At 43.1% G+C, this 26,300-nt stretch overlaps 1 protein-coding gene across 1 annotated transcript; it reads right to left on the bottom strand.

The window, feature by feature from the left end:
• Positions 1 to 943: 943 nt before the first annotated feature.
• RPIA (ribose 5-phosphate isomerase A) lies at positions 944 to 25,788 on the bottom strand. Its single transcript, XM_063078190.1, has 9 exons — positions 25,453 to 25,788; positions 21,204 to 21,264; positions 19,620 to 19,675; positions 12,617 to 12,676; positions 10,345 to 10,409; positions 9,039 to 9,107; positions 8,114 to 8,255; positions 6,427 to 6,526; positions 944 to 1,898 (listed from the first exon to the last, which is right to left on the bottom strand). The coding sequence occupies exons 1-9, from the start codon at positions 25,735 to 25,737 to the stop codon at positions 1,801 to 1,803; spliced, it is 936 nt and encodes a 311-aa protein (XP_062934260.1). The 5' UTR covers positions 25,738 to 25,788; the 3' UTR covers positions 944 to 1,800.
• Between the last annotated feature and the right edge of the window lie 512 nt (positions 25,789 to 26,300).

The following is a 26,300-nucleotide window of genomic DNA, read 5'->3' as shown; positions in this document are numbered from 1 at the left end:
TGATGTGGAGCATGCAGGTGTTTTTCAGAAACCCAGTTTAACTTTGTTGTTTATCTTTATTCCTAAATCTAATCCATGCCAGAAGAGCTTTGAAGGATTATTTCAAAAACTAGTTCTATCAAGTTTTTTCTGCTAAGATCTAGTGCCTGTTTTGTGAAAAAATTATCACCCAAACCGTAAGTCTTAAAGAAAAATGAAGCACTCCTAACAATCGGTTCCCTAACAATATCTGAGACAACTGTTTTTAAAAAGCACCGTGAGAGTCAAGAAGAAGGAATTCAGCAAGGAGCAAAAAGCCTATTTAATGCTCAGTCCTGATGAACTTTTATTCCACAATTTGATTTATTAGCAGGAATTTAGATACCAGCAAGTTCGATAATTATAGTTCAAGCTTCAAAAGAGAGGGTAAGCACAGGGAAATGACCGTTCACGTACTGTGCAAAATCAGCACAGGGGAAATCAGGGCTCTCAGCTCTGCCACAGGATGGGTTCCTGAGTTTTGTCTAGAATCATCAGGGCCTTTCCCTATCTGTGAGGCTGTTTTCTGGGCAGTTCACTGCTTATTAGGCAGATTGTCCGAACATCACAGAGTGAGGAGGATAAAGAAGAAATTCAGGTCACCTATTTTATTGCTCATCAGCTTCCATGACTAATGAAGTAAAATTTAACTGATGTAAAATTTGGGAATAATTTGTGACTTTTGTTCAGCTATGATACCCTCCATTAACAAAGAAAATTAATACCCTGTTTAACAAAGGTCTATGGAATAAATATCTCCTTAGATAACTGACACCAAGCTCTCCTAGAAATAAAGGAAGTATTTACCTACTCTCGGGCTTAAGATTTTTCCAGTGAATTCAACCCCTTATCAAAGATCCCATGTAAACCAGGTGAGCCAAGTTGATTCCCATTTTACTACAAATTCTACAGTAAAGACAAAGAGTCAAAGTGGCACCACACTGTTTTATTTCAGCCTTCAAACAATATAAAAAGGTATGACTTCTGATGCCAAACCATGCAAATACAATAAAAGAACAGAAAAAATATTAACAAAAAGAAAATCATTTCTAAAAAACAAGTATTTCACATTTCACAGCAGTGCTTTGGCAGTATTGGCAAGTATTTCTGGGCAATTACTTCCAACCATACTGACCTTAACAAAACCCCTGATATTAGGAAAAGCACAACCACATTTTCTCCCTGGTAGTTTACATTCACTACATGCCATACTGTTCCATTCGAAAGACTTTTGTGAACTTGATCTTAAGATCTAACTAGTATTGTGCGTAATTATGATGAAAACTAACTAAAAACAAAACAATGAGTGGCAGAAAAGTAAACAAAGTTTCCACAGTTTCCAGTAAGGCATCAGGAGATCACTGCTGGCTGGGCCCTTCATTTCACCAGCTTAAAGAAAAGTTCTGATTTTTTTTTTTCTCAGCAAACCCAATATGCAGAAGCTAAAACAGCCAGCTCAAGTCAAAGGTTTTATCTAAAGACAAGACAGAACCCCACCTTTTTTTTTTTTTGGTAAATATTTCATATAAAACATGATATCAAGTGCTATTTTATTTTTTAAAAACTGAATATTTTAATAGTAAAAATATATATGTTTATATTTCTCTTTTTAAAAAGACATTTATAATAACAATACTTCAGATTTAACCACTCCCCTCCACCCCCACCCTGCCAGCTGTCCACCCTGGCACAGATACATTAAGGCAAAGGCTCCTGGCGAGGCACATCCACCTTGGCTGTGGGCTGGATACTCAAGGTGAACACACTCTTCACCTTGCTGGGTCAAGAAAAAGGCTTCTCCCTCATGTTCACTGAGCCATCCTGCATCCCAAAGTAAACTCTTTCAGCCATGTTGATGAACAGACCTGTATCCACCACGCCTGCAGAACAAAGGATCAAAAGAAACATTAAGTTTCAGCTTCCAAGGCAAGAAGAGAATCAATCAAGAATCATAGGGTACTAGAAGCAACTGTCATCTGCAGCACTAGACAAATAACAAATCCAAAGTCTTCCTCTACCACACAGCAATAAAAAGAGATTCTGATTATCCTTATTTCTTCTTGCCACTCTTTTCTCCCCTCATCTTGGCTTTCTTTTTTCTACCCAAATATGCCAAGCTTTGTCCTGCCCTGGGGCCTTTGCTCATGCTGTTCCCCTTTGCCTGCACTAGTCATCTTGAAGAGTTTCCAGGGGTTGGCTCTTCTCTGTCCTTCAAATATGTATATCAGTCATCTTCTAGGGAGACCCTCTGTGACTACTCTAAGAAGCTCCCACTCCCAGTTATTTTTAATCACAATACCAGCCTTGAAAGATTTCCTCAGAGTGAAAGAAAATACTTGTAAGGCATATATCGACAAGAGACCCAAATCAAAGTATATAAACAACAACTCAAATCATTAAGAAAAAGACAGACAACCCAACAGAAAAAATGGGCAAAGACTTGAACAGGTACTTTACAAAAAAAGCTATTCAAAATGGCCAAAAGCCTTGTAACACCAAGGTCAAGGGTTCAGTTCCCGTATCAGCCAGTCACCAAAAAACAAACAAAATGGCCAATAAAGATTTTTAAAACGTACTCAAATTCATTAGTCAAAAGGGAATGCAAATTAAAACTACGAGCTATCACTAAACATTCACCAGAATGAGTGTAATGAAATTTGGCTAGGATGCAAAGACACTCTCTCACATTGATGGTGGAAGGTAAACTGGCAAGACCACTTTGGAAAATGTTTGTTAGTAGATCTTCTAAAGCTGAACATATTCATACCTGACCACTCAGCAGTTCTACTTCCAGACATACAACTGTTAGACATACACATGGTCATCAAAGGATATGTATAAGAAAGTTCATAGCAGCATTTTTCCTAATAGCTAAAAACTGGGAATATCCAAATGCTCATCAAGAGTAGAATGGATACACAAACATTTTTTTCCACACACATATGATGAAACACTACTCAACAAAGAGAACTGACTACAACTACATGTGACCTCTACCAAAATACTTACATATACACACACATATACTACAATAAGATAACACTACACTGTTCAACTATCAGAGAAAAAGTTTGATGAACCTGGTATGTAGGGAAACAGGTACCTGCATACATTGCCGGTAGGAGAGTAAATCGGTAAAATCTGTGGAGGGCAATTTATTACCATCTAGCAAAATCACAGATTTATCCTTTCACACTTACAATCACATTATCTTTTGAACTAATAATTCCTTTCTAGAAAAGAACTGGAAACATAATGTCCACGTGTGGGAATCTGGTTAAGCAAATTATGTTATATAGCCGTAAAACGGAACACCACAGTTACTTAAAAAAAAAAAAACTAGGAAACTCGTTTGTGAACCAATACCCAATAATCTCCAAGATGGGAAAAAAGCAGGAAATAGAACATGTATATACTATGCTGTCACATTGTAAAAAGGGGTGGGACAGGGGAAGTTTCAGCTTATGTGTTTATGAAAGACTACCTCTAAAAGACTGCAAAATTTTGGTAACACTGGCTGCCTCCAGATAGGGTAACCAGTTGGCTGGGAAAGGGGACAGGGGACTTGCCACTGTTCACTTGTAATATGAACTACTTAATTTCAAAGGATAAATAAAATTAAAACTTCTAACGACAGCCCCCAATAATTAAAATGGGGTGGTGACTCACCTATCAGGATGAAAAGTCATGAGGCAGAGAAGAGCCACTGAAATATAAAGGTCCCTGGCCCCAAACTATGCCTACACAACTAGAGCCTCCTAAAGATGAGCAAAGTAGCCACTCAAGACCCATCTCCTCTTCAAAAATTCTGTAATACAAGGTGAAAGCTTCCATCTGATCAAGAGAAAATCAAACCAGGTTCAGAAGAGGCTTTATAGAAAGAGCAGAGACGAATAGGCAGCAGTCTAAGGTGTGATCTTAGAGCAACCGCTCTTTGAATTACTGAAATGCTAGGAGTGACTGATCCCCCCTGCGCCCCCCAAAATAAAATACAGTGGGGAAACGGCAGAGGATGCTAACTGTGAACATGGAGGAAAGAACCCCAATAGCTCTGTTCCTTCAATAAAGAGTCTCTCTGCTCTGGGTAAAACCCAATGAAACATCTAAGGGAGGTGTTCTCAAAGTGTCCTCACATATAAGAATGCACATGGGACAAGGGCAGGGCAATGGGGATAAACAGGGACACCTGCCCTCCTTCTCTTCCTTTGAGAGTAGTCCAGCAGTGAATCTAAAGGGCTAAATAGGAAAAAACGACAAGCTGCTCTGATGGTCCTCTTGGCACCACAGTATTTGATTTAATAGCTGGCCATTTTTTCATTTCCTCACTCTAAGTTCCTTACAAAACTGAACTTCTCTAGGATGTAAGTATGTAGCTTCCGCATACTTAGGTGGAGAGCAAAGCATGGGGACAATTTCCTCACAAAGGAATTTCAATGTCTCATTAGGTCTGAGCAGGAGGAAGAGAGCTACCTAGTGGGCACTGCAAGAAATCCACCTACAGAGGAACAGCACTGACACTGACGAGCTGTTTCCTACCCAGTCCCCTGCATTTGTCTGCATTATCATTAGGGGAAAATTCTCCCATTTTACTAAGTGTCCTCCTGCCTTCCTGACTCTGTAGTTCTTCCATTAAAAACATAATATAAGCAACAGAATGAGTATAATTTAACTCATCTTTTTGACTTAATAAATCTGGTAAAAGATTGTCAACAGAAGACTAAAATAAGAGAATAAAGTAGAGTTGGAAGAATTAGCTTCTATAAAGTCACAACATTTTCATTCCCAACTGATATGGATAACTTAGAATCTAGTATATTTAATTAATGATGAAGATAGTATCCTTTGTTCAAAGAGATATATTCATTCAGCAAATACTTCCTGTGTGCTGGGCACTGTTTTAACTAATTCAACCCTTCCAACAACCCTATGAGGTAGGTACTAGTATTAGCCCCTTTTACAGAGGAAGAACTGAGGCACAGAGATGTTAGCTAACTGCTCAAAGTTCAAACTACTACAGCATGGCTGGTTTGGGATCCTTATCCAGACAGTCTGCTCCAGGATCTGCTTTCAGCCACCACACTGCTAAACTGACCTTACTTGCCTCATTAGCCAGTTCTGGCCCAAGAATATTCCATGACATAGAATATCCTAGTTAGACTCTTAATCTCTCAATATCATAAGAGACTGACACCTCTCAAATCTGCCTCCTCCTTTTAGTCCCCTTTTATGAGCCCTCAATAGCTTCCCCGGCCTGGTCTAGGGCTCCAGCCTCACAACTCCTCTGCACACTGCCTGGTCCTTATTCCATCATTTCCTGGCACAAGCTGCATTAGAGGCTCACCACTGCTCCAAGTGTTCATGTCACACAGCCTCTCCTCAGTCTGAAACTCCAGAAAGGAGGAATTAAAGTTCAGGGACTAGAGGCAGACAACCTAGAGCTCCCATCTCGGTGCTGCGACCCTTGGGCAAATCACTTAACCTTCCTCGGCATGTGTCCTCCTCTATAATCACCTCATCAAAGTGGGAATCAAATGAGACATATTTAAACACTTAGCAGAGGGTCTATATTATGCCTAGATTGTGCTATGCTAAGGCATAGGTCAAAAAACACCTCCAGGCTGATCCAATAGTAGTGAGTTATCTCAAATGTTTACAGTCAGCCATAGAACGAAATCCTTGTTCTAATCTTTCCCCCCCTTCTCACCACTGCACTTAACTGGTCTTTAAAAAATTAAAAAAGGAAAAAGAAAATTTAAAAACTTAAAAAGCCATCTCTACACCATGGAACATCCTCACATTCTCCAAAAGCAACTTCTGTGCACTCTAAACTCTTGATACTCCTCTTGCAGTATTCAGCACATTCCATTTTATTTGAAGGCATGACTTCTACACAGCCACACAAACACAGCTTTCCCATGTGTCTTCCCTTGAGGACAGATTCCATGTTCTATAGATCAGAGCACCCCCTATAACAGATGGCACAGCACCTTGCCTGTCGTATGAATCCAATGAATGTGGAAGAACTGAGTCATTTTTCCCCACTGCTTAAGAAGAGAGCCCACAAAAATCAGAGAGGCTGCAGTCAAGCTCCTGGAAGATAAGGCTCTACCCAGAGATGGTGTCCATATTTCAATGCAAGCCCCTCTGACTTTCCATCATCTCCAGGACTACCCCAACTCAAATAGGCTGCGAAAGGTACAAGCAACCAAGATGAAAGAGAAGCAACCATTATTCCTGGGGGGAGAAAGGCAAAGGAAGTGAAGTTAGAAACCCCAGATATGGTATAAAGGAAGTTCTTTCCAACCAAGTCTTACAAAGCCCACATCCCTCGTGCCTTCTGTGGCCAGATGTGGGAGACAGTTATGACAGGCATAGGTGTCTAAGCCAAATGAACGCCACTCATGTTACCTGGGGTCATTTTGATAGCTGTATTCACTTCACTCCATTTATGTACCCGGTCAAACTTCCAGTCCAGGATAAAATTCCCATTATCCGTCACCACAGGACCCTGGAAGATAATTTTCCACATTGACTAAAGATATACAGATAGGCAGAGAGGGACAGGAAAGTGGAGATGATAACCAAAGATAAATATTCTAATTAACCTGCTTTAAACAGTATTCCTGCCTTGTGCTTTCTAGAATGTATGCTGTGAAGCAGTAATGAGCAGGAGCTTTGGCATCAGAAGGACTTGGATTTGAGACTTCACACTACATAGGTAAAGGTACAACTTCTGTGAGCCTCAAGGTCCTCAAATGCAAAAGGGGGATAATGATGCATATTTCATAAGGCAGCATATGTATAAATTATATGTACAAGCACTGACCACAGTAAGAGCTCACATAAGGGTTCAACAAGTCTTAGCTATCATTATAGTGAAAAACTACAGCAACAGAACAGATTACCAACATCACACAACATTCTCCCAGCTTCACATTACATACCATCAATAACGTGAAATAAGACAGTGCTACTTCACCCACCACAACTTCCTCCTGACCAGGCAATTCATCAAAAAGACAAAGAGCAGCAATAGTCTGCTCAAGGTCTGAGGTCAAACGGCAGGGGGTGGTTTTAGTTAATTAATCTAGAATTCCTCAACAGCTTTGGACACTAGAAAAAGATTAAGTGTGTAGGAACACAAATATTGACAACACCAGGGTCAAAGGCAAGGACACTAGTATTCCCCTGCAGTAGAGAGGAGAAGGGGCAGGAACTCAGTTAGGAACTCTGAAGGCAGGATGCCTGGGCTCTTGCCTGGAGTAACCCCAGCTCCAAGACAACCTCCAACAAGCTCCTCCTGGCCTCTAAGCTACAAAGTGGGCCACACGACCTCAGTCAGAGCTCTGTACAACCACTATGATTAGGACTATGACTTTTTTTAAAAGTCACAAAAACACTGGGAAGAACACATCAAAACAAAAATATATCAGGGTACGGTTAAAGATCATTCATTTTCTTTTCAATATCTTCCAAACTTTTCATGTAGTTATATACGTAACTATAATTAGCTTCTGGATTATTACCTTTGCTTGTTTAAGTGTAAGAAGGAAAGAAAAAAGTACTGTGCAACCCACTTTAGAAGGTGAAGAGGAACATTTGAACTAAGTGGGATATATTCCTAGGGAGGGGTTCACATACTCCAAGAAATTCTACTTCTTGTCACATTTAACCACAGAACAAGAGAAAAGAGGAGGAAAAAAAGAATATTACACCGTGGAACCTAAAACAACATTCTGCCCCAGAGGGGCTTTCCAAAGCCTGTGTTTAGCAGCTATCAGCCAGGATGGTCCAGGCCTCAGGTACAAAGGTCAAGAACACATGAGGAACATCAAATCCTCAGGGACAGAAAAAGAATCATTCCCCCACTTGTACAGGGGATATGTATTGTATTAAGTATGGTCTTATCTACATGAGTTTGTATACAGAAATTAATAAAACCATCTGTCTAAAAATAAACAAATCAATCGATCAAAAATAAATAAAAGCTGACTGCCTGGTCTAGGTGTACAGGACCTAACTGGGGAAGAAAGGAGGACACCACACTGAGAACCTGGAGTGCCCTCCAGACACCCCCTTCACCCCGGCCACTCACTGCTTTGTTGATGGCCATTCGAAGTTCAACCACGCCCCCAAACTTCTGGGTCACAGCTCGGCTCACTGGGACATAGGCCATTGGAATGACCTCAATGGGAATACCCTTGTGCCACTGATCCCCAAGGTTCTTTGAATCTTTCCTGGAAATAAAGAGTCAAAAAAGCACAAAAAAAGTAAATAAGCTCAAAGATGCAGACAAACACCAAAGTCAGGAATGGAATTAATCAGATGGTGGAAGGGCAAGGAAAGTGATAAGGGACAGTCTACCAGGAGCTTCAAATGCATTGGCTGTTTTCCTATTTTTTAAAAAAAAGATGTTTGAAATAAATATGACAAAAATGTGGGTTTGTGGGTATGCAGGTGCTTATATTTATGCTCTTCCTACAGCTGTAATATTTCATAAGCACACACATACATATTTATATTTTTAATTAACATGCTCAGCACAACTGCCTTCTATCAGACTCCTTGAAGGAGAATCTGAAAGCCTGGTCAAAGGCTGTCCACAATACAAGTCATGTGTGACAAACCCTGACCCCAGAGGAAGCAGAGCCTGCTGAGTCACTGCCTGTGGGCAGGGCACGCCTTGCTTCCTTTGAGGCTCTCTGTGAGGATGAAATGAGTAATACATGAAGTCATGCTCTATTAACAGGGTGACAAGTGGTTTCCTCCCTCTGTCAATGGACACATGAAATGGTACTGGAGATCCCAGCTCAGTGTAATAGTGATGTGGTCAATTAGCGACATCTACATTCAGCATGGAAGCAGAACATAAGCCCTCCCAGCCACTGCCCTAAATCCTAGCCATCCATCTCACGAAGTTAGATAGTCCCTCCATTTCTCTATAAATGTTCTCCTCTATAAAATGGGAATGAGGCTTGGGTCCAATCTACCACCTCATGGGGTACTTCAGGACACTGTACCTGAAATCAGCGATCACAATGAAGTGACTAGCATAGCCCGCCACGATCTTCTCCTGGGTCAGACAGCCTCTGAGGATGGGAAAGAAGGAAATGAACATAGGAATAAAACAAAATCTCAATTTGGAAGATACAGGAATCCCAAATCTACTAAATCTTGGGGTTTAAAGAGAAATTTAACTTCAAATTTTTAAAGGGACATCCCCAACACCATCATGCTGCTTCTAGTAGACTACAGACACAGCAGTGTGTGTCTGGGAGGAAGCTAGAAAGTGGACAAGGTTCCCATTCAGGCCAGGCATGATCCCATCCAAGATGTGTCTGAGAGGAAGCATTGTGCTTAGGGAGACGTCATCTGGACATGGCATGAATGGGAGGGTTGACAGCCTGAGAAGGACAAGCTTTGAACAACCTGCCCTATCAACTATTTGACAGTCAGGGTGATGGAGTGGAGAGAGCCCAGCACACTGAATCAGCAGATCTGAGTCCAAGCTATCTTTATTGCTTACCAGCTAAATTACCTCACATCTGCAATCAGGAGGATTAAGTAATACATACGAAAAAATCTTACAGACAATAAATGTGATTTTAAACAAATTTTACATCATTCAATAATCTGCTTGAAAGTAAGAATCAGCAGAACAGGACTGTAGCTTTTTAAATTCACCATTCCCTACCCCTCAAATCAGCACTTAAGTAACACCCAATAAGTATTTTCCAAATGAATGAATAACACCCTTAACTGGTCACACAGGTAAAAGCAGGTTTACAGCAAAGGCCACATACTCTGCCCACAGACCTAATGATCTAGCCCAATAATAAGTTGGTTTAGCCTGGACAGTTTTTTGTTTGTTTGTTTTGTTTTGTTTTTAAAGATGACTGGTAAGGGGATCTTAACCCTTGACTTGGTGTTGTGAGCACCACGCTCACCCAGTGAGCTAACCAGCCATCCCTATATGGGATACAAACTCGTGGCCTTGGTGTTATCAGCACCACACTCTCCCGAGTGAGCCACAGGCCGGCCCTAGCCTGGACAGTTTTTAAAGTTTGAATCAGTGAAACACAAATACACAGAGAACCCAGTAAGATGAATGTCCCCACTGAAGAAACTCAGGTTCCTTGTCACCAGATTGCTGCTAATGACCAGAAATGTCAAGCTGGTTCTAAAGCCATATGCTATCAACATCCTAGTTAGAAAGACAAACTCAAACACATTACAGTGGCAATTTGTTTATTCTATGTTCCAGTTTTCCTTGCTAAGGATTAGCGAGAAGATAGTCTTCAGCAAGAAAGTCCCCACAACACTCACCCACCACCCTTGATGAGATTGAGATCAGCATCTACTTCATCAGCACCATCGATGGCAAGGTCAATCTGTGTCAGGGAGAAGAAAAGACAAAAACCACTAAGAGCCTCTTCAGGGGAGTATCTGTGCTAAGCTTGACCATACAATAGCTGATTAGATCCTCAGCAGTCCTATCAGCAAGGTACAGCATTCCATTTACCCAATCAAGAAACTGAGGTTCCAAGAGGATAAGCCGCTTCGCTAGGGTCACAGGGAAACAAACATGGGGCCTGGGACTCAAACCTGGGTCTAACTTTTACCTATGACATTATACTTCCCTTTCTCGTTGACAGCCTTCCCGGTGGAGAAGCTGGAATCACTGAGAGCATGCAATCTCAGTGTGGGTGACATTAATCCTAAGGAAGCAAAAACTGGCTCTTGGAGGGTTTGGGGGGATGGGAATCTTAGATATTACAATGAGGTTTTTTTTTTTTTTTGGTGGCTGGCCAGTACAGGGATCCAAATCCTTGACCTTGTAATTGGATATATTACAATTATTTTTGACCCTCCAAAGGGCCACAAGAACATAAACAGATATAGAGTATATCAGTGGTATTAAATTCCACAGGGGGTGGGAGGACAGTCAACAATTTTTAAAAAGCTCAGGAAAAACTGATTCAGAAGTCTCTGTACTTAAGTGGGCAAAAAGGCAATTTCAAGTGGACAAGAAGATCAACTGAAGAGATATTTAAAGTAGTTGACAAACACCTGATGTTTTCCTGAATTGGGCATTATTGAGGCATTCCCAGTAAGACTCCACGAAACTGTCTAAGCTTACCCGCTCCCTCTATTAGGAAGCTCCACTGCCAGCCCCAAAAGCAGTCTAGGAGCAAATGGGTTCATTCTTTCAAAAACTGAAAGCAAGGAAGTTATATATTTCTCATCACTTGTAGTACTCCACATGGACAATGTAGAAACTTCAAGTGCGGTTTTTTAAAATAGTAGTATGCAAGGTACACATTCTATTCGTGTTGCAGTGCTATATAGCACAGGTGCAAAGCCTGCAGAGCTTCATGCGGGGCATCCTTGTTTTCGTACTTTTACAGGTTCTGACCTATGTCTGAAATCACACCTTGCATCACTCCCTCTAACCCTTCACTAACCCTAGGGCCGGGCTGTGCTGTGGCAACTCTCTAGTACCAGACGGTGGTGACCTTTTCTGTCTGGGCTCTGGGCCCACCTTCAGCTCAAACCACTCTCCTCACAGCTGCTGAACAGCTGATTCAGCCTGCACCCTAACTCTGTCCACAGAAATCCCCCAACGAGCCCTTCCCATAGTTCTTACTAACCCCATGAGGCTCATGTGTACCATGGCGACATGGGTTACTAGACCACATCAAGCCTTGGCCCCCTTCCCTGACCATGTACCAACATACTCCACTCTGTCCTAACCACTCCCACCAGCCTTGAGCACTGTCCACATATGCCAACATGCCCATGTGGAGCTGTTCCCATGTCTCCCACCTACACCCCTCTGGAATGTTCCCTCCTGCCCCTGCCACCTAACCTCTACAGCTCAGCTCCAACCATACCTCCTCCCACAAAACTCTTCTAACTAATATCACTCTAGAGCCAGAAGTACCCAACATCAAATTCTGGCTCTGCCAATTACAAACAATGTGGCCTTAAGCAAATGACTTACCCTCTCTGTGCCTTTTTCATATCTATAAAATGGGATAATTATGGTACCCACCCTCAAGACTACTGGAGATTAAACGGTTTAATACAGGTACAGAAGTTAGCACAATCCCTGTACATAATAACGGCTCAGAAAATGCCAGCTGGGATGATGTGTGATGCTGTTCACCCTTCAGTCTCCTCTGGACTAACCCTGTATTTAACAGTCTTTACCACAAAACTTAATTTTAATCTGTTTCCAAATGTCCACAGCTGCCCCAAATGATTACTTCTTATCTCTACTTAGTGGTAAGCTCCTTGGGCTGGCTTGCTCTTATACCTCTTACAAGGGCCGCAGGAAGCCCTGGATCCAGTTTGTCCAGTTCCTCTTCACTACACTCACATTGAGCCCTCAGGGTTAAACTACAGGGAATATACTGGAAACTAACCCTCTCTCCACTTGTAACACCAGGCAGGATTAGCACTCAGAGTCCCAGAAAAAATGTTAATATGAATAACTGAACTTTTCCTTAGACCTGACAAGATATCCAGAGCCCATGAACAAGTGATAGCCATTAAAAAAAAAAAGTAGAAAGACACAGCAGTCTGACTCTCTTACCTCTGGGTGTCGATCCAGGTCACTGAGGGTTAAGCCATATTGCAGGATGAGCTGACGGGCCTGCGGAGAACAAGAAAAAGCACCTATCTGAGCACGTGGCAACAATTCTCAAAATTCTTTTGGATTCAAGTGTCAAACACTGAGTCTGGACCCAGGTTCTCTCCCAAATCCCAACCTAGGCCACCTAGAGGTAGGAGATCTAGTGTCACAAATGGCAAACTAACTGCTAATTCAACCTTGGAGTCAGTAAAAGGCAAACAGCACACAGTGAAGACTCTGCTCCAATGCTAAGCTAAGAACTCCTCCTCAGTGACCGCTACTAAAGACAATGCCATGGCCTCCTAAAGCTCCTGGCAATACAAGTATTTTTTTTTTTAAACAAAAAAAAAACCTCTAAAGAACCAAATCCACAAGATATTAGAAAAGTTTGAAAAACAATCCAACAGTATGATAAAAGACTGAGGAAGATCACTATGAATTGATACAGAGAGATTTCCAGGCCATATGTTGAGTAAAAAAAGGGAAAAGTATACACTCAGAAGAGTATACAGAGACTTCCGAATCGCTAAGTAAGGAACTTGGCAAATTTAGAGCACCTGACTTGGAAAGATTTAATATGTTCATGAAAAAAGACAACACTATTTACTTTAAAGATATGCTTCTTAATTGGCCTTTTAAAAAGGCTGGCTAAGGGGGAGAGCAGTGGTTACAGCCACACATGATCCTGAGCAGGATTTGCAGCTGGAATAAAGGTGCCGTGAACTTCCGCATTTGCTCACCCAAGCCCAGGTGAGGTGCTGACAACACCAAGGCCATGGGTTCGGATCCCCTTACTGGCCATCTTTTTTAATTAATTAGATAGATAGATAGATGATAGATAGACAGATAGATAGATAGATAGATAGATAGATAGATAGATAGACAGACAGACAGACAGATAAATTCATGCTTAAATTGAAAAGCACCCAAGATTATAAATCAGATCTAGGTTCTAATCTTAAATAAACCAGCCACATGGGCCTTGGCAAGTTTTCTCATCTATAAAAAGATAGGGATAGATGAAATGATCAAGGCCAACCTAAAATCCTAAAACACTAAGAATAAAACACAAAGACCCTGGAATTTACAATGTATGAGCCTTACTTGGATCCTGATTCAAACAACTGCAACTGCAAAAAATATTCTTGTTTGTTTGGTTTTTTGACAGTTGGCAGGTAAGGGGATCTGAACTATTGACCTTGGTGTTATAACACTGTGATCTAACCAATTGAGCTAACTGGCCAGCCTGTAAAAAATATTTTTAAAGGATAAGACAGTAGGAGAAATTGTAACCCTGGATTTTTATTTAACACTATCAGGGATTATTGATAATTTTTTAAATATTGTTGTCATGTTTAAAAGACTTCCTATTTTCCCGAGACATCATAAAATATATGTAATGAAATGATATCATGCCTGGAATTTGTTTCGAAATAACAATGTTGGAGCAGAATGGGGTATAGATAAGAGGACTAGCCATAAATTGATAATTGTTGAAACAGGGTGCTGGGTAACGGAAACTCATTTTACTGTTCTTTACCCTTTTTGAACTTTCAAATTTTCCATACTAAAAAGCTATAATAAAATGCTGGCTGAAGAAGCAAGTTCAAAAAAAAAAAGAAACCCATGATTTTGTTCTTATTAAACAAATATATAATGAAGGGGGGAAATAACTATAAAAATGGTATTGCTAGGTTATTTCTCAATTCCTAGATTATGCCAAAAGTAGTATTAGATAAACCATCCTAATTCCAGATCCTGAGGCTACAGAAACACTGGAAAAGTCTGGAAGGTAGCCTCAAAGATGGCTCCCGATGATCCATACCTCCTTATTTTTATGCCTTTGGGTAATCCCTTCTCACAATGTCCCAGGGTCGGTCTGTGTGACCAGTGGCACATAGCAGAGGTGACAGTGTAACACTTATAAGATTATTTTATAAAGAACACTGCATGGGGAGGGTGGACATAAGGGTGAGGGGGGTGGAATGCTCAAGTCACACACACACACACACACACACACACACACACACACACACACACACACACACACACACACACACACACACACACACACACACACACACACACACACACACACACACACACACACACACACACACACACACACACACACACACACACACACACACACACACACACACACACACACACACACACGGTATTACTAAGCCAATCATTAATACATTGCCAACTAATAAGGACTTTTTAAAAAAATCACCATGTCCTGGACAAGGATAGGCTCCCCTTCCTTTAAAAGACACATTAGGCTGGCCAGTTAGCTCAGTCAGAGTAGAGCTGTAACACCACGGTCAAAGGTTTGGATTCCCATACCAGACGGACATAAAATAAATAATAAAAGGCACAGTATGTCTACTTCTTCTCTGCCATATATTTGTTGCACTCATAAATGTATTCATTCAATGAACACTTATGGAGTACCTACTAAGAGCCAGGCACCACACTGGACACTGGAGATAGTAAGTAATATCCCATTCCCCATGCACAAGGGCTTCATATCCCTATAAAAATATATGCACCTTAAATGGTCACTGTGTCCAACTGAACCCTGTGTCCTCACCACAACCACCAACCACCCATCCCAGTATCTGAACAGAACCTAGCACATGAGAGGAGTCACAGGTGAGTGTTGTCTATGCTCTGCAGCTGGGAGACCTGCTGTGATCCCCCTGCCCGCCCCCAGCTTCTGCACACACTGGGACTCTCCCATCTGCCCAGACAGTAAGCAACAACATGAGGACAAGATCTGCACTCCCTTTAAACAGTTCTGTTTCCCCATTCATAACAAAGGGCTCAGGAATTCTGCCTATTTGTGAGGATGGACAACTGAAGTTTGGGGCCCTGTACAATGACCCCAAGATCCCAGTGGGATGGAACATCTTAAGCCTGCTCCCATCAGCAGAACCTTCAACTCTCCCTTCTCCTATGACTCTTGTCCTCACCTATGACTCATCTCCTAACAGGGACCATTTGAGTGACCCTACAGCTATACAGACAAGTCATAATCAAAAATGGCATGAGCCTCATCCTTCCTGAGTGTTACAGGTCCCCTGACCACCACCAAAAAAAAGATACATTAGAGTCCTAACTCCCAGTACCTGGAGAGTGTGACTTTTTTGGAAATAAGGTCTTGTCTTTACAAAGGTAATCAAGTTAAAATGAGGTCATCAGAATGGGCCCTAATCCAATACGACTGGTATCCTTATAAAAGGGGGAAATTTTGACAGAGACAGACCCACACAGGGAGCACACTGTGTGAACATGAAGGCAGAGATTGGAGTGATGGGCCTACAAGCCAAGGAACACCAGAGATTGCCAGCAACCCACCAAAAGCTAGAAGAAAGGCATAGAACAGATCCTCCTTCACAGCATCAGAAGAGAACAACCCCGCCAACATCTTGATCTGACTTCCAGCCTCCAGAACTGTGAGACAATAAATTTCTGTTTTTTAAGCTACACAATTTGTGGTAACACAGGGAATTCAACACAACAGTCCTACCATGGGAGTTTTGCCCCATCACTGGCTCATGTACATACAGCCTCAGGAGCTCGAGTGAGATCAGCATCTGCTGGACACCAGCCGCTTCCAGCTGGCACGCTAAGGGGTATGCTGAGGGTGTGGAGGAAACACCCTTGCCTGCCTTTCCAGCCAGAGCTCCTTAAAGTGCAGGGAGCAGGAAAGCTAATGATTAGCTTGTGTTCCCAAAAAACGACAAGAAGCAATGCGTTCTCACTGCAATCCCACAGCTAGTGCCCCCAAATGTCTCTTGTGACTAGGGACGGTGGCATGCGACAGGCTAGCAAGCCTTCTATTTTTCATATATCTCACAATAAAACCTGAAAACTCTTTGCATTTTCCCTTTGTTGAGACCCAGAAAGTGATACTCCAAAGGGAAGGCCTCAGAAGCAGCCTCAAAAGCAAAGATTTCCTGACCTTTTCCTGCCGTCCTGTCACTCAGCCTCATTTTCCCTTGATGCCAGCCATAATATCTAGAATCCCTCTTCCCCAAGGCAGGTCACAGATATACTCTAATCTTCCCCCCTGCCTCTCCGTCTTACACCTGGGCATAAAATTCTCTGATCCACCTTGTCCTACTGTAGGTCATAAGACCCCCATTCCAGAAGGAATGAATGCTACACAGAGAGGCCATGAAGAATTTTAACATATAGGCCTTGTTGGGTTTCCCTACTCAGTCTATTAGCATTAGATCATACTTTTCTTGTCCAATCACATTTCTTCATGGCTGTGCCTGCTTCTTAGAACCTAAGCAAAAATATGGACAATTTTCCCTAGATCTTTGGGTCTTTATTCTGAAGGCTCCTGTGTCACATAAAACGATGATCAAATAAAACTTATTATGCCTTTTCTTCTGATTAACCTGTTGATATCAGGTGATTTATTTATAGAACCTTCAGGGGTATTAAAGGGATATCTTCCTTTGGCCCCTAAACCTTCTACCACCTAACTGAGGTAGGACTGAAGGCAGAATGAGCAATAAATGCTGTTTTGGGCTTAAATCAGATCTGGCTGCAATACTTTATTTTCCTCTTCCAAAAGCCTTAAATTTTATTTTATTTATTTATTTTTTGTTTTGGCTGCTGGCCTGTATGGGGATCTGAACTCTTGACCTATGGCATTATGACCCCTCACTCTAACCAACTGAGCCTTAAATTTTAAAGGACAAATCTACCAAAATCATTTATATCCCAATAGGTTTACTTGTTCAAAAATATTGTGATTTCTTCTCAACGATTTCAGGAGATTACATCTAACTAAACTTAACACAGATTAAGTTTGGGTTTGAGGGGAAAAAGAAAGTAGCTGAACAACTGAATTTTTAAAAGTCCTGAGAATTTTGTGTGACTCCTCCACCTAATTAACTGGAATTGGCCAGCATTTTCCAGTCTAGATCCACTGTTAACCGCTATCACCATAAAACAAAGGTGGGTTAGGAGAATGTTATCTGAACACAGGATCAAACTTCCAGATAAAGAGAGCAATTTGAACACCTGTACTTAGCTCAGCTTCCTCCCAAAACCTCTCTAAAACTACAAGCAATTTTTCTTAAAGGCATAAGCCTCACAGAAGAGAAGAAAAACAGCAACAAACTCTTAAAAGCTGGACCACTGATTACAATGGTAAATGAGGCAGAAATAAAAAGAGAAGTCCTAGGCTAATACTGGAAAAAGCTAAGAAGAGACCAAATAAACATCACAGAACCTTCCAAAACATTCAGGAATCAGTGATATGGTGAACTCCAGGAAGCACATACAATGGTAGGAGTAAAAAAGGGAAGACTGGTTGAAAGGCTATTTAAGACCCTGTTATACCTCTATATCCTCCTCCCAAAGTAGCACAATGATTCTCTGGAATCAGATGTCAAACAGCAGGCCTTAGGACTGAGTTGCCAGGCACAGGTGAGGACAAGCATACTCCATCAGTGAGCTTTTGCTGCACAGCAGCTACCATAAAACTCAGTGGCTTAAAAGAGCAAATATTTACTATAGTTCATGATTCTGTGGACTGACTGGGAATTCTGGTCTGAGATGGCTGGTGTAAGATGGCCTCACTCACAAGCCTGGAGCGGATCTCCACATGGTATGTTATTCTCCAGACTAGTCTCAGCTTGTACATGTTGGGGCTCAGGACCCCAAAATATGACTATAGGAGACCAGATATGCCACCTCAAAATATGCTTCTTCAGTATATTTCAAGCTGGTTATTCTTAGATATTGCAGACATAGGAGTAGCTCTGAAAAGCTGTCCTTTTGTAAAGGAAATTTACATCTATAAAGAAAATCTACAGTAGTGAAAGTATGCTCCAGACAAATTTTATTACCAGAGAGACTTCTTATCTGCATAACAAGACAACCTTTACTCAACAGATATTTCCTCCCTTCACCCTCCCATAACTTGTCTCCACCACCACCCAGAAGCCCCAAGCCCCTATTACTTTCTGTAGCACAGGATGCTATCTATATAAGCTTCAATCATCTGGCTTTTCCTCCAGTCTCGTTTTTCTGATACTTCTCCTATGTGTATGCACATAATTCAACATGTTTTTTCTCCTGTTAATATGCTTTATATTAATTTTAGTTGTGGCCCAGTCGAAGAACTTACGGTGAAGAGAAGAAGTAATTTTTCCTTCCCCTTCATTCACATGGCTGGCTTATAAGGAACCTTAACCTCTCTCTCTCCTCACCAGGGCTGGCTGCAGGCTGCCAGCACTCTGAGCCTCCAGGACTTGTGGGGAGGCAGGGCGGCGGGGGGGAGGGTGTCTAAGAAAACCCAGCTGTCCACAACTAAGTCCATAAAGTCCCAGGTGCACCAGCCACCTGCAAGTCCAACCTGCTACCCCAGTTCATACTATCACCTTGACTAATTCCGTGGGAGATCATACACATACCCCTCCCCGCAATGGCCAGATGAGGGATGGCAAATGGCTATATCTGTGAACCTCTCTTACCTTCCACTTCCTGAAGTCTACTCTTTCCTTATCTTTCCCTATAATTAACTGACTCCACTGCTTTTTTCCACCAGCTCCTACTATTTTATGATAAAAGAACATTACATATGGAATCAAAATACTGTGCCTGCCTTACTAACACATCACTTAATTCCTTTTAGCCTGAGTTTCTTCATCTATAAATGGGTGATGATGAGGATGAGGATGGAGACCTCATGGTCATCTCTGTATCTCAACAGTGCCTGAACTCAAAATGCACTAAAATATTCACTGAGTGAATGAATGAATTCATCTTAATCCACACTTTCAAGGAACAATCCTTGGTCAATAATCTCTTCTGCTCCTGACTCTCTCACCTAGAACCCTGATGTACAACATAAAGCCAAGTGTCTATGTCCTCAGGGAACCAGATAATTCAGCAGCAGCTGCCAAGGTGCAGAATAGAAAGCAGGACATACCTGGAAGGAAGTAGGAATACAGACAAGGTTCAGATTCTCTTGTTTCACTCTTTCAGCTGTGGAGACAAAAGCCAAATTGGTGGTTTTTCTCTCTCCCTGCTTTACTTTGCTTGTCACATATGCATTTGCTCAAATCCAACAGAAAGGGAAAGGTCTATCTCCCACTGACTGCTGCCTTTCATTCTGTGTCCTCGTCCTCAGTAAACAAGCTGGTGATCACACTTCACATACTAGAAGACAGGAACACCAGAAAGGTAGAGAGGTAAGCACTAGCCACAGAAAGAGCAACGTCAGTGTTTGCTATTGTTATATGCCTCACAATATTCTAAAAACTTTGTATATGTGAACTCTTTTAGTCCTAACAATCCAAAAGGTGAATTATGATAATTAGCCCCATTTTACAGATAAGGAAACTGAGTTACAGAGATGTAAAGTAACTTGGTATTTATATAGCTAATGAGTAGCGGAGCTCAGATATGACCCCAGGCAGTCTAGCTCCACAGTCTTAACTACTACCCGATATTGCCTTTTCCAGGCAAATGCTAGAGCTATACTTTTGCATTTAACAAAAAATATAATCATTTGTAGGCCCCAAAGAGTGATTAAAGGAAATTTATTCATTTTGGATTGTGCCTTTCAGAAAAGTCTGATTTCTTTTTTAAAAAAGTTTTTTCTTAAGGAAAAAACTATCTGCTAAAATTTCAAGTCTTTTTAATCACTGAGTCTGCATGTTCAGGGGTTTAGATGGCACTAGTATTAAACCCACAGTAATTCCTGTGCCTAAAATTCACACACGTGGTTAAGGCACAAAGGTATACAGCACTAAAGCTCCTGTTTGGCCAATGAGAAGGCTTCCAGAAGCCATCATGCCAGTCTACAACTCCTTAAAGACAAAGTATTCCTAATTTTGCCTAGGGGCCCTGTCCCTTGGCTCCTTGAAGAGATCAGCATTCAAGCAAACCTCTCCCCTGGGCTTTGTTCTCAGGAACACAGAGAAGAGCAGTAAAACCTGTTGAGCAGCCACAGAGGCTAAAAATTCCTGAGCCATTCCTAAGCACAGAGATACCCTGATCACAGAGATACCCTAATCACAACAAAGTCAGAACAGCTGCAGGAACCACATACCAACTGAAGGAGCTCCACATCCACTCCAGGGTCATGGACAGGGCAAACCTAAGCTGACCTCAATTTGTTTGCCTGAGGAATTCACAGGCTTCAGAGGAAGCCTGAGACCACACATAGGACCCCTGATGGGAACGTGCCATCAAGGTGATCAAAATTCTGTTGGGACCTCAAGCTGCATCAGCTCCTCCCCTCCAGCCGAGAAGAGTAAACAAAAGTAAGGGCATCCCCCAAAGTTGGCTGAAAAGGTCCAAGAATTCCTCTCTCCAGAGAAAAGCAGAAACTCTCAACTGACCTCGGGCAGGCACTCCCCTCTCCTCAGCTCTGCACTGCTGGAGCCAAACTGGGCAAGTGCCAAATCTGTGCCTCACTTCCTCCCTCTCCACTATCTCCCCACTCCCATCATCACATACAAAACATCAAGTAGACACAAAACACCCAGTAGACAGTCCCAGAACATACCTATTCGCTGCACAGCATGGACAATTGTAGAACCACTTCCAATTCCTAGCACTTGGTTATTCTGCCAAAAAAGGGGAAGAAAAAACAAAATTTATTAGTACCATATTTTATTTCCTCTTCAGCCCAATTCATAGAGCGATAAAATTGTTATGAACAAAAATGTTTTTTTATTTTTTCTTCTTAAATAACATAAAATTGTTATGAACAGCAAGTCACCAATGCAGATGCGAGGTAGGTACTGTGCTTATTTTACAGAAACATAACCACGAACCTCAGAGCTTTATCCTACTGCCCAGTGAGCAATTAATCAACAGAGCCCTCCTCACTTCATTTCTGACACTGCCAAATCACTTCCTCCCTTCCTCCCTTCATCCTACCAAATAAAATGATTGGCTCAATTATTTACGTCACACAGCAACTTTTCAGCAACTTAGGTTGGCCTCACAGAAATGGCCTGCAGATATATACTGTAAGATTCCTGGCCAGTCCCAGGGAGCTAATCAGAAAGAAAAGGCCCTAGGGAAAAATAAGAGTCTGGGTAATAGTGGAATGCTGGGGTTTCTGGCTTCAGTACCTTTTCACACAAGCTTAATGTGGAAGGCAGGGGACTGACCACAGGCACCTTCAAGTCGGTTGCATCAAAGAAAACCTCAGGGACACACCAAGACCACCATCTAGAGCTCTCCCAAAGTCATCAGGAAAAGAGGGGAGAGGGTCTGAAGTAACCTCCAAATAGTAAATCACGCCAGCATCTGTCCAGTTGATGCCAAGGGGTCCCCATTTTGCATGAGCCAACTTCAGAGAAAATGGGAGAGGGCAAAGACTTAGTTAAGAACATGAGAAATGGTCTTCATCTGCAACAGGAAGAATGTGCAATAGATGTAGAGGACTTCCTGAGTATAAAGGACAAGAAACAGGCATCACAATACTGAGCATACCACATTAAGAAAGGGAGAAGATACCAATGAGCAAACCAGTCAGTCAGTTAGACCACAAACAGCAAAACATGACCAGGGTACTAACAGTTAGGAACTAATATGGAGCTCAGTTCCCAAGTTCCTGTCTGGCTGAAAGAGTGTGGGGTTGAGGAATGAAATCTATCTGTTATTCAGTAACGCTTTAGATACTTGAAAACTATCTACATGCCAGGCACTGTTCTAGGAACGGAAGATTCTGTAAGAAAAAACCCCCAAAGTCCCTCTTCTCAGAAATACCATTTTCTAGAGAGGATACATGATAAACAAGTACAAAACTAAGTAAACAAATACATGACCAAGAGGAGTTCTACGATGGAAATAAATCATGGGTAAAGTCATAGAGGATGGGTGGGTGGGAAGCCCAGTTTAGACTGCAGGGTCAAGGAGGCTTTTCTGGGAGCATTTCAGCTTAGCTAAGGGATAAGATGGACCTGGCAGTGCAGAGATGGCAGGTGGGCAGGTAGAGTATTTAAGGTGGTTCAAAGGTCCTCAGGCTGAAGGGATTGTCACCAAATACACAAGAGGCTTGGGCCATCAGAGTAGATTGCAGGTCAGGATTCCACCTGCAATGATGCCCTCAAGAAGGCAATGTATACAATAAAGTCATTTAGCTGTCTGGGCAAACTCCAAAGGCAAGGATGCCAAGACAAGTAAATGGTACATCACAGCATGAAAACATTCAAAATGACTGAATACCTCAACATGTAAAACTCTTCAAGTAATGAGAAAATGCCTTGACTTATCAATTCCTAGGTAGGCTTAACCTGACTTTCCCACTTGACCTGAAGCTGAGAGCTCCAACTATTTAGTAATTCAACTGCCAGATTTCTCATTACCAAGCTTAGCCATACACTCATGTCACTCACTGGCTCCCAGCAAGCAAGTGGGACACAGATGAACTTGGGTGAATCAGACAAGCTCTCTGCAAGACTTCTTTGGCTTTTGAAAGAGGCGAAGAACTGCCTGCCAGGCCCAAAGCTCTTCAAATATGTGATCTTGCTACCTTGGAATCAAATGACTGGCCCAAAAATCAGCACCCTAGCCAAAGCCAACCAGAAGCTGCCAAAGGCTGCCTACAAGGTGGCCCAACAGAAGGCTGCCAAGCAGGCCTTGCTGGAAGAACAGGCCCCTCCTAATGCACAATATTAGAACACATGTTGTATGTGCAACATCAGAACTTCACTCACCTTATCCAAAGGGGTAACCCCAAAAATACTACTCCTGCAGACCAATTGGAACCACTGCCCACCGGCTTTTTCAAGCTAAGCCAGTCAAAAAACAAAGCTCAGGCTCCAAACAGAACAAAGGGATGAGGCTACAGACCTACAGGAAAGCACAGTCCTACATGGTGACCCATCCTGGGCAGTTACACCCCCAGAAACAGACAGATCTGGGTCAGGGTGGCTATACAAAGGATTCGGCTCAAGAACTCTCCAAATTCTCTATCCACCCAGACGTGCAGGTGGTCACCACACCGGAACACGAAAGAGTCTAAGCAAAGGGCCACCAATAACCTTACAACCTCCATATCTGCATCCATACTCTACACAACAAACATTTACTGCGCAGGCCCCACTGTGGCCAACACTGAATGAAGATATGGTTAACCACCTTCCAGGAGTTTACCCTTTAAGAGGTTAGGAGAGACAAGCACACAGATGACTAGAATATAAGACAGCAACATAAAGCACCTAAGAGGTATAAAGTGCTACAGAATTGCAGAGGAGAAATCTTCTCCTCCTTAGGAAGCTAAGGAAAAACTGAAAGAAGGAAATGACCTTTGAACCAAACTCTGAAGGACATATAAGATTTCTACTGCTGCCCCCAAAGGCCAGTGGAGATCTCCCTAGGATTACCTAGTAACTTAATGAAATGAAGCAGCTAGAGTCCAGTATTTGGGGGCTCTAGCCTGAGGTGAAGGATTGCGGATTTTTATTTAATAAAATACATAACTTATACAACAGAAGGTAGTGATACGTGTGCCACCAAATATGAATATAAGTTAACAGGATAACTTAGCTAATGGAGCGTTTCTAATCTTATAGATTTCATTCACCAGTCTATAACTCTTCCTTCTATGCGGGTATTTTGAAATTTTACCTTATTGTCCCAATTTTATAGCTGAAACACTGAATCCCAAACACAGGGCCAAATTACACATTTTACCCTCTCTCTGTTAGTTCCCATTGAAAATCCTATCGCTAACCAGACTTGAGCAACACGCTACGTCAGAACAGGGCAGCAGTGGAACAGGTGGAAGGGCAGTGGAACAGGTGGAAGGGCACTGGAACAGGAGTGGCTCATTTGTCATCCTTTGTGCAGAACAGGCTGAGCCGCAAGTTACCACACTGGCCCCTCCCACTTAACCAAGCTGACGTGAAGCTCAAACGATGTCATCTACGCAAAATAACTTTGTACTGTAAAGCACTAACAAATGTAAAGAACTATCAGAAGAGAAAAGGAAATCTGATACCACTTTCCAAGAAAAGAAGAAACAAATGCCAACAAGGCTGGGTTAACTCCACCACGAGGCAGAAATACTTCACTTGGCTTCCTCCCTGTCTTAGTAATATAATTAAGATAATTAATTTGATTAGTGACAGTAAATCCACTTGGGTTTAAAGACTCCACGAACGGCACCCACACCTGCGACCTAACAAACAAGAGGGGCCACGACCTCATTGAGTAACAGCTAAACGTTTCCGTAGCCCCGCCTTAAGAACAGCATCCAACAGACTTCAAGTGTCCACCCGGCCCTAGCAAAGGGAGGAGGTTTAATGCCCGTCTTCCCTTCCCTCCGTCAAGTACACTCAGAGGCGGGCACGCGCCAAGCTGAGACCCTCCTTGGAGTGAAATTTCAAAGCACTTTGCAAACCAGCTCTCCGCCGCTTCCCGGGGCGGTGAAGAGAAATGAAGACCTCTTGGCAGCCTCCCAGCTCACCACTTTCCGTTTGTTGAGGAGGAGGCCACAGGGCAAGTGCTTCTAGCCCCCACTCCAAACATCAGACACCACCAGGCTCCACTTGGCCAACTGTTCAGCCAGACAAGGAACAAGGAGTCATAAGAAAGCTCAACTTTTAAGGGACTCTCTCCCAACCAATTCCACATCTAAGGAGCAGGGAAAAGGAGTCTAAACTCGGGTCAAGTGCCCACCCTCTCCCCTCTCACGCACCCCCGCCTTGCCAGGAACTTAAGCGCACGCAGGAAGCACCGAAAGTGCGCAACACGAGCCCGTCACGCCAAGGACAAGAGCCCCGGTCCGAACCGCTCACCCTCACGTGGTTCTCCACAGCCGTGCGGCCAGCCAACTTCTTGGCCTCCTCGGCCTTCATCATCGTGGAGGGGGCCGGGTAGACGCTACCGGCGTCCCCGCCGCTGGTGCTTGTGGTGCCAGCGCCGCCGCGAGTGCCGGACTGTGCACGCCCCGGCGGCTGCACATGGGAACCCAGGGAGCCCCAGCTGTTCCCGCCTCCGCCGGAGGCCGCGCCCCCGGCCCGCCCGGGTAGCGGGGCCAAGACCCGCCCGTAGAGGGTGCTGAAGGGCCCGGGGCGCTGCATCCCTACGCCTCGCTCCAGCCTCCGCCGCGGTCCTGCCCCCGGCTCTTCCGGAAGTCTGGTCGCTCACGTTCACGGCGCGCGCGCACTGCCGCGCGGTTCTTGCTGGGAAATGTAGTTCTATGGCTTCAGAGGCCCGTAGCCGCGCTCCAGTCTGGACTACCAGCCCCACAAAGCTCCGCGAATGGGTGCGCAAATCGGCAGCGACCGGCTTTGGCGCGTCGGTCTGGGAGGTCGGTGTATCCGCCTGCAGAGACGCCTGGCGACTCCCTTCGCAGGGGAGGTGTGTCTTTACGCCACTGTTAGATGAGTCCCAGGAATTTTTCTGTCTGCCTACTCCTCAGAGAAAGGGGTGTTAGACCTGACCATATTGTTTTTTCCCAGCAATGAGAATGGTTGAGACCTCAGAGCCGTGGCTCTTGTGTAGACGTCTTGACCCTTTTAGGGTGACTACTTTAGATTCACTCACCAGGGAAACGCACACGCGACTCTGGTGCTGCTGAAGATCATTCTAGGCCCCCGCAGGCCCAGGACCATACATTGAGAATCCTCTCCCTAACTTAGGT

This window comes from Cynocephalus volans, chromosome 14 (assembly GCF_027409185.1).
Source record: "Cynocephalus volans isolate mCynVol1 chromosome 14, mCynVol1.pri, whole genome shotgun sequence".
In the NCBI taxonomy this organism is placed as follows: Eukaryota; Metazoa; Chordata; class Mammalia; order Dermoptera; family Cynocephalidae; genus Cynocephalus; species Cynocephalus volans.
Note: the sequence above shows the minus strand (reverse complement) of the source record. Positions and strands in the feature narration are given on the sequence as shown.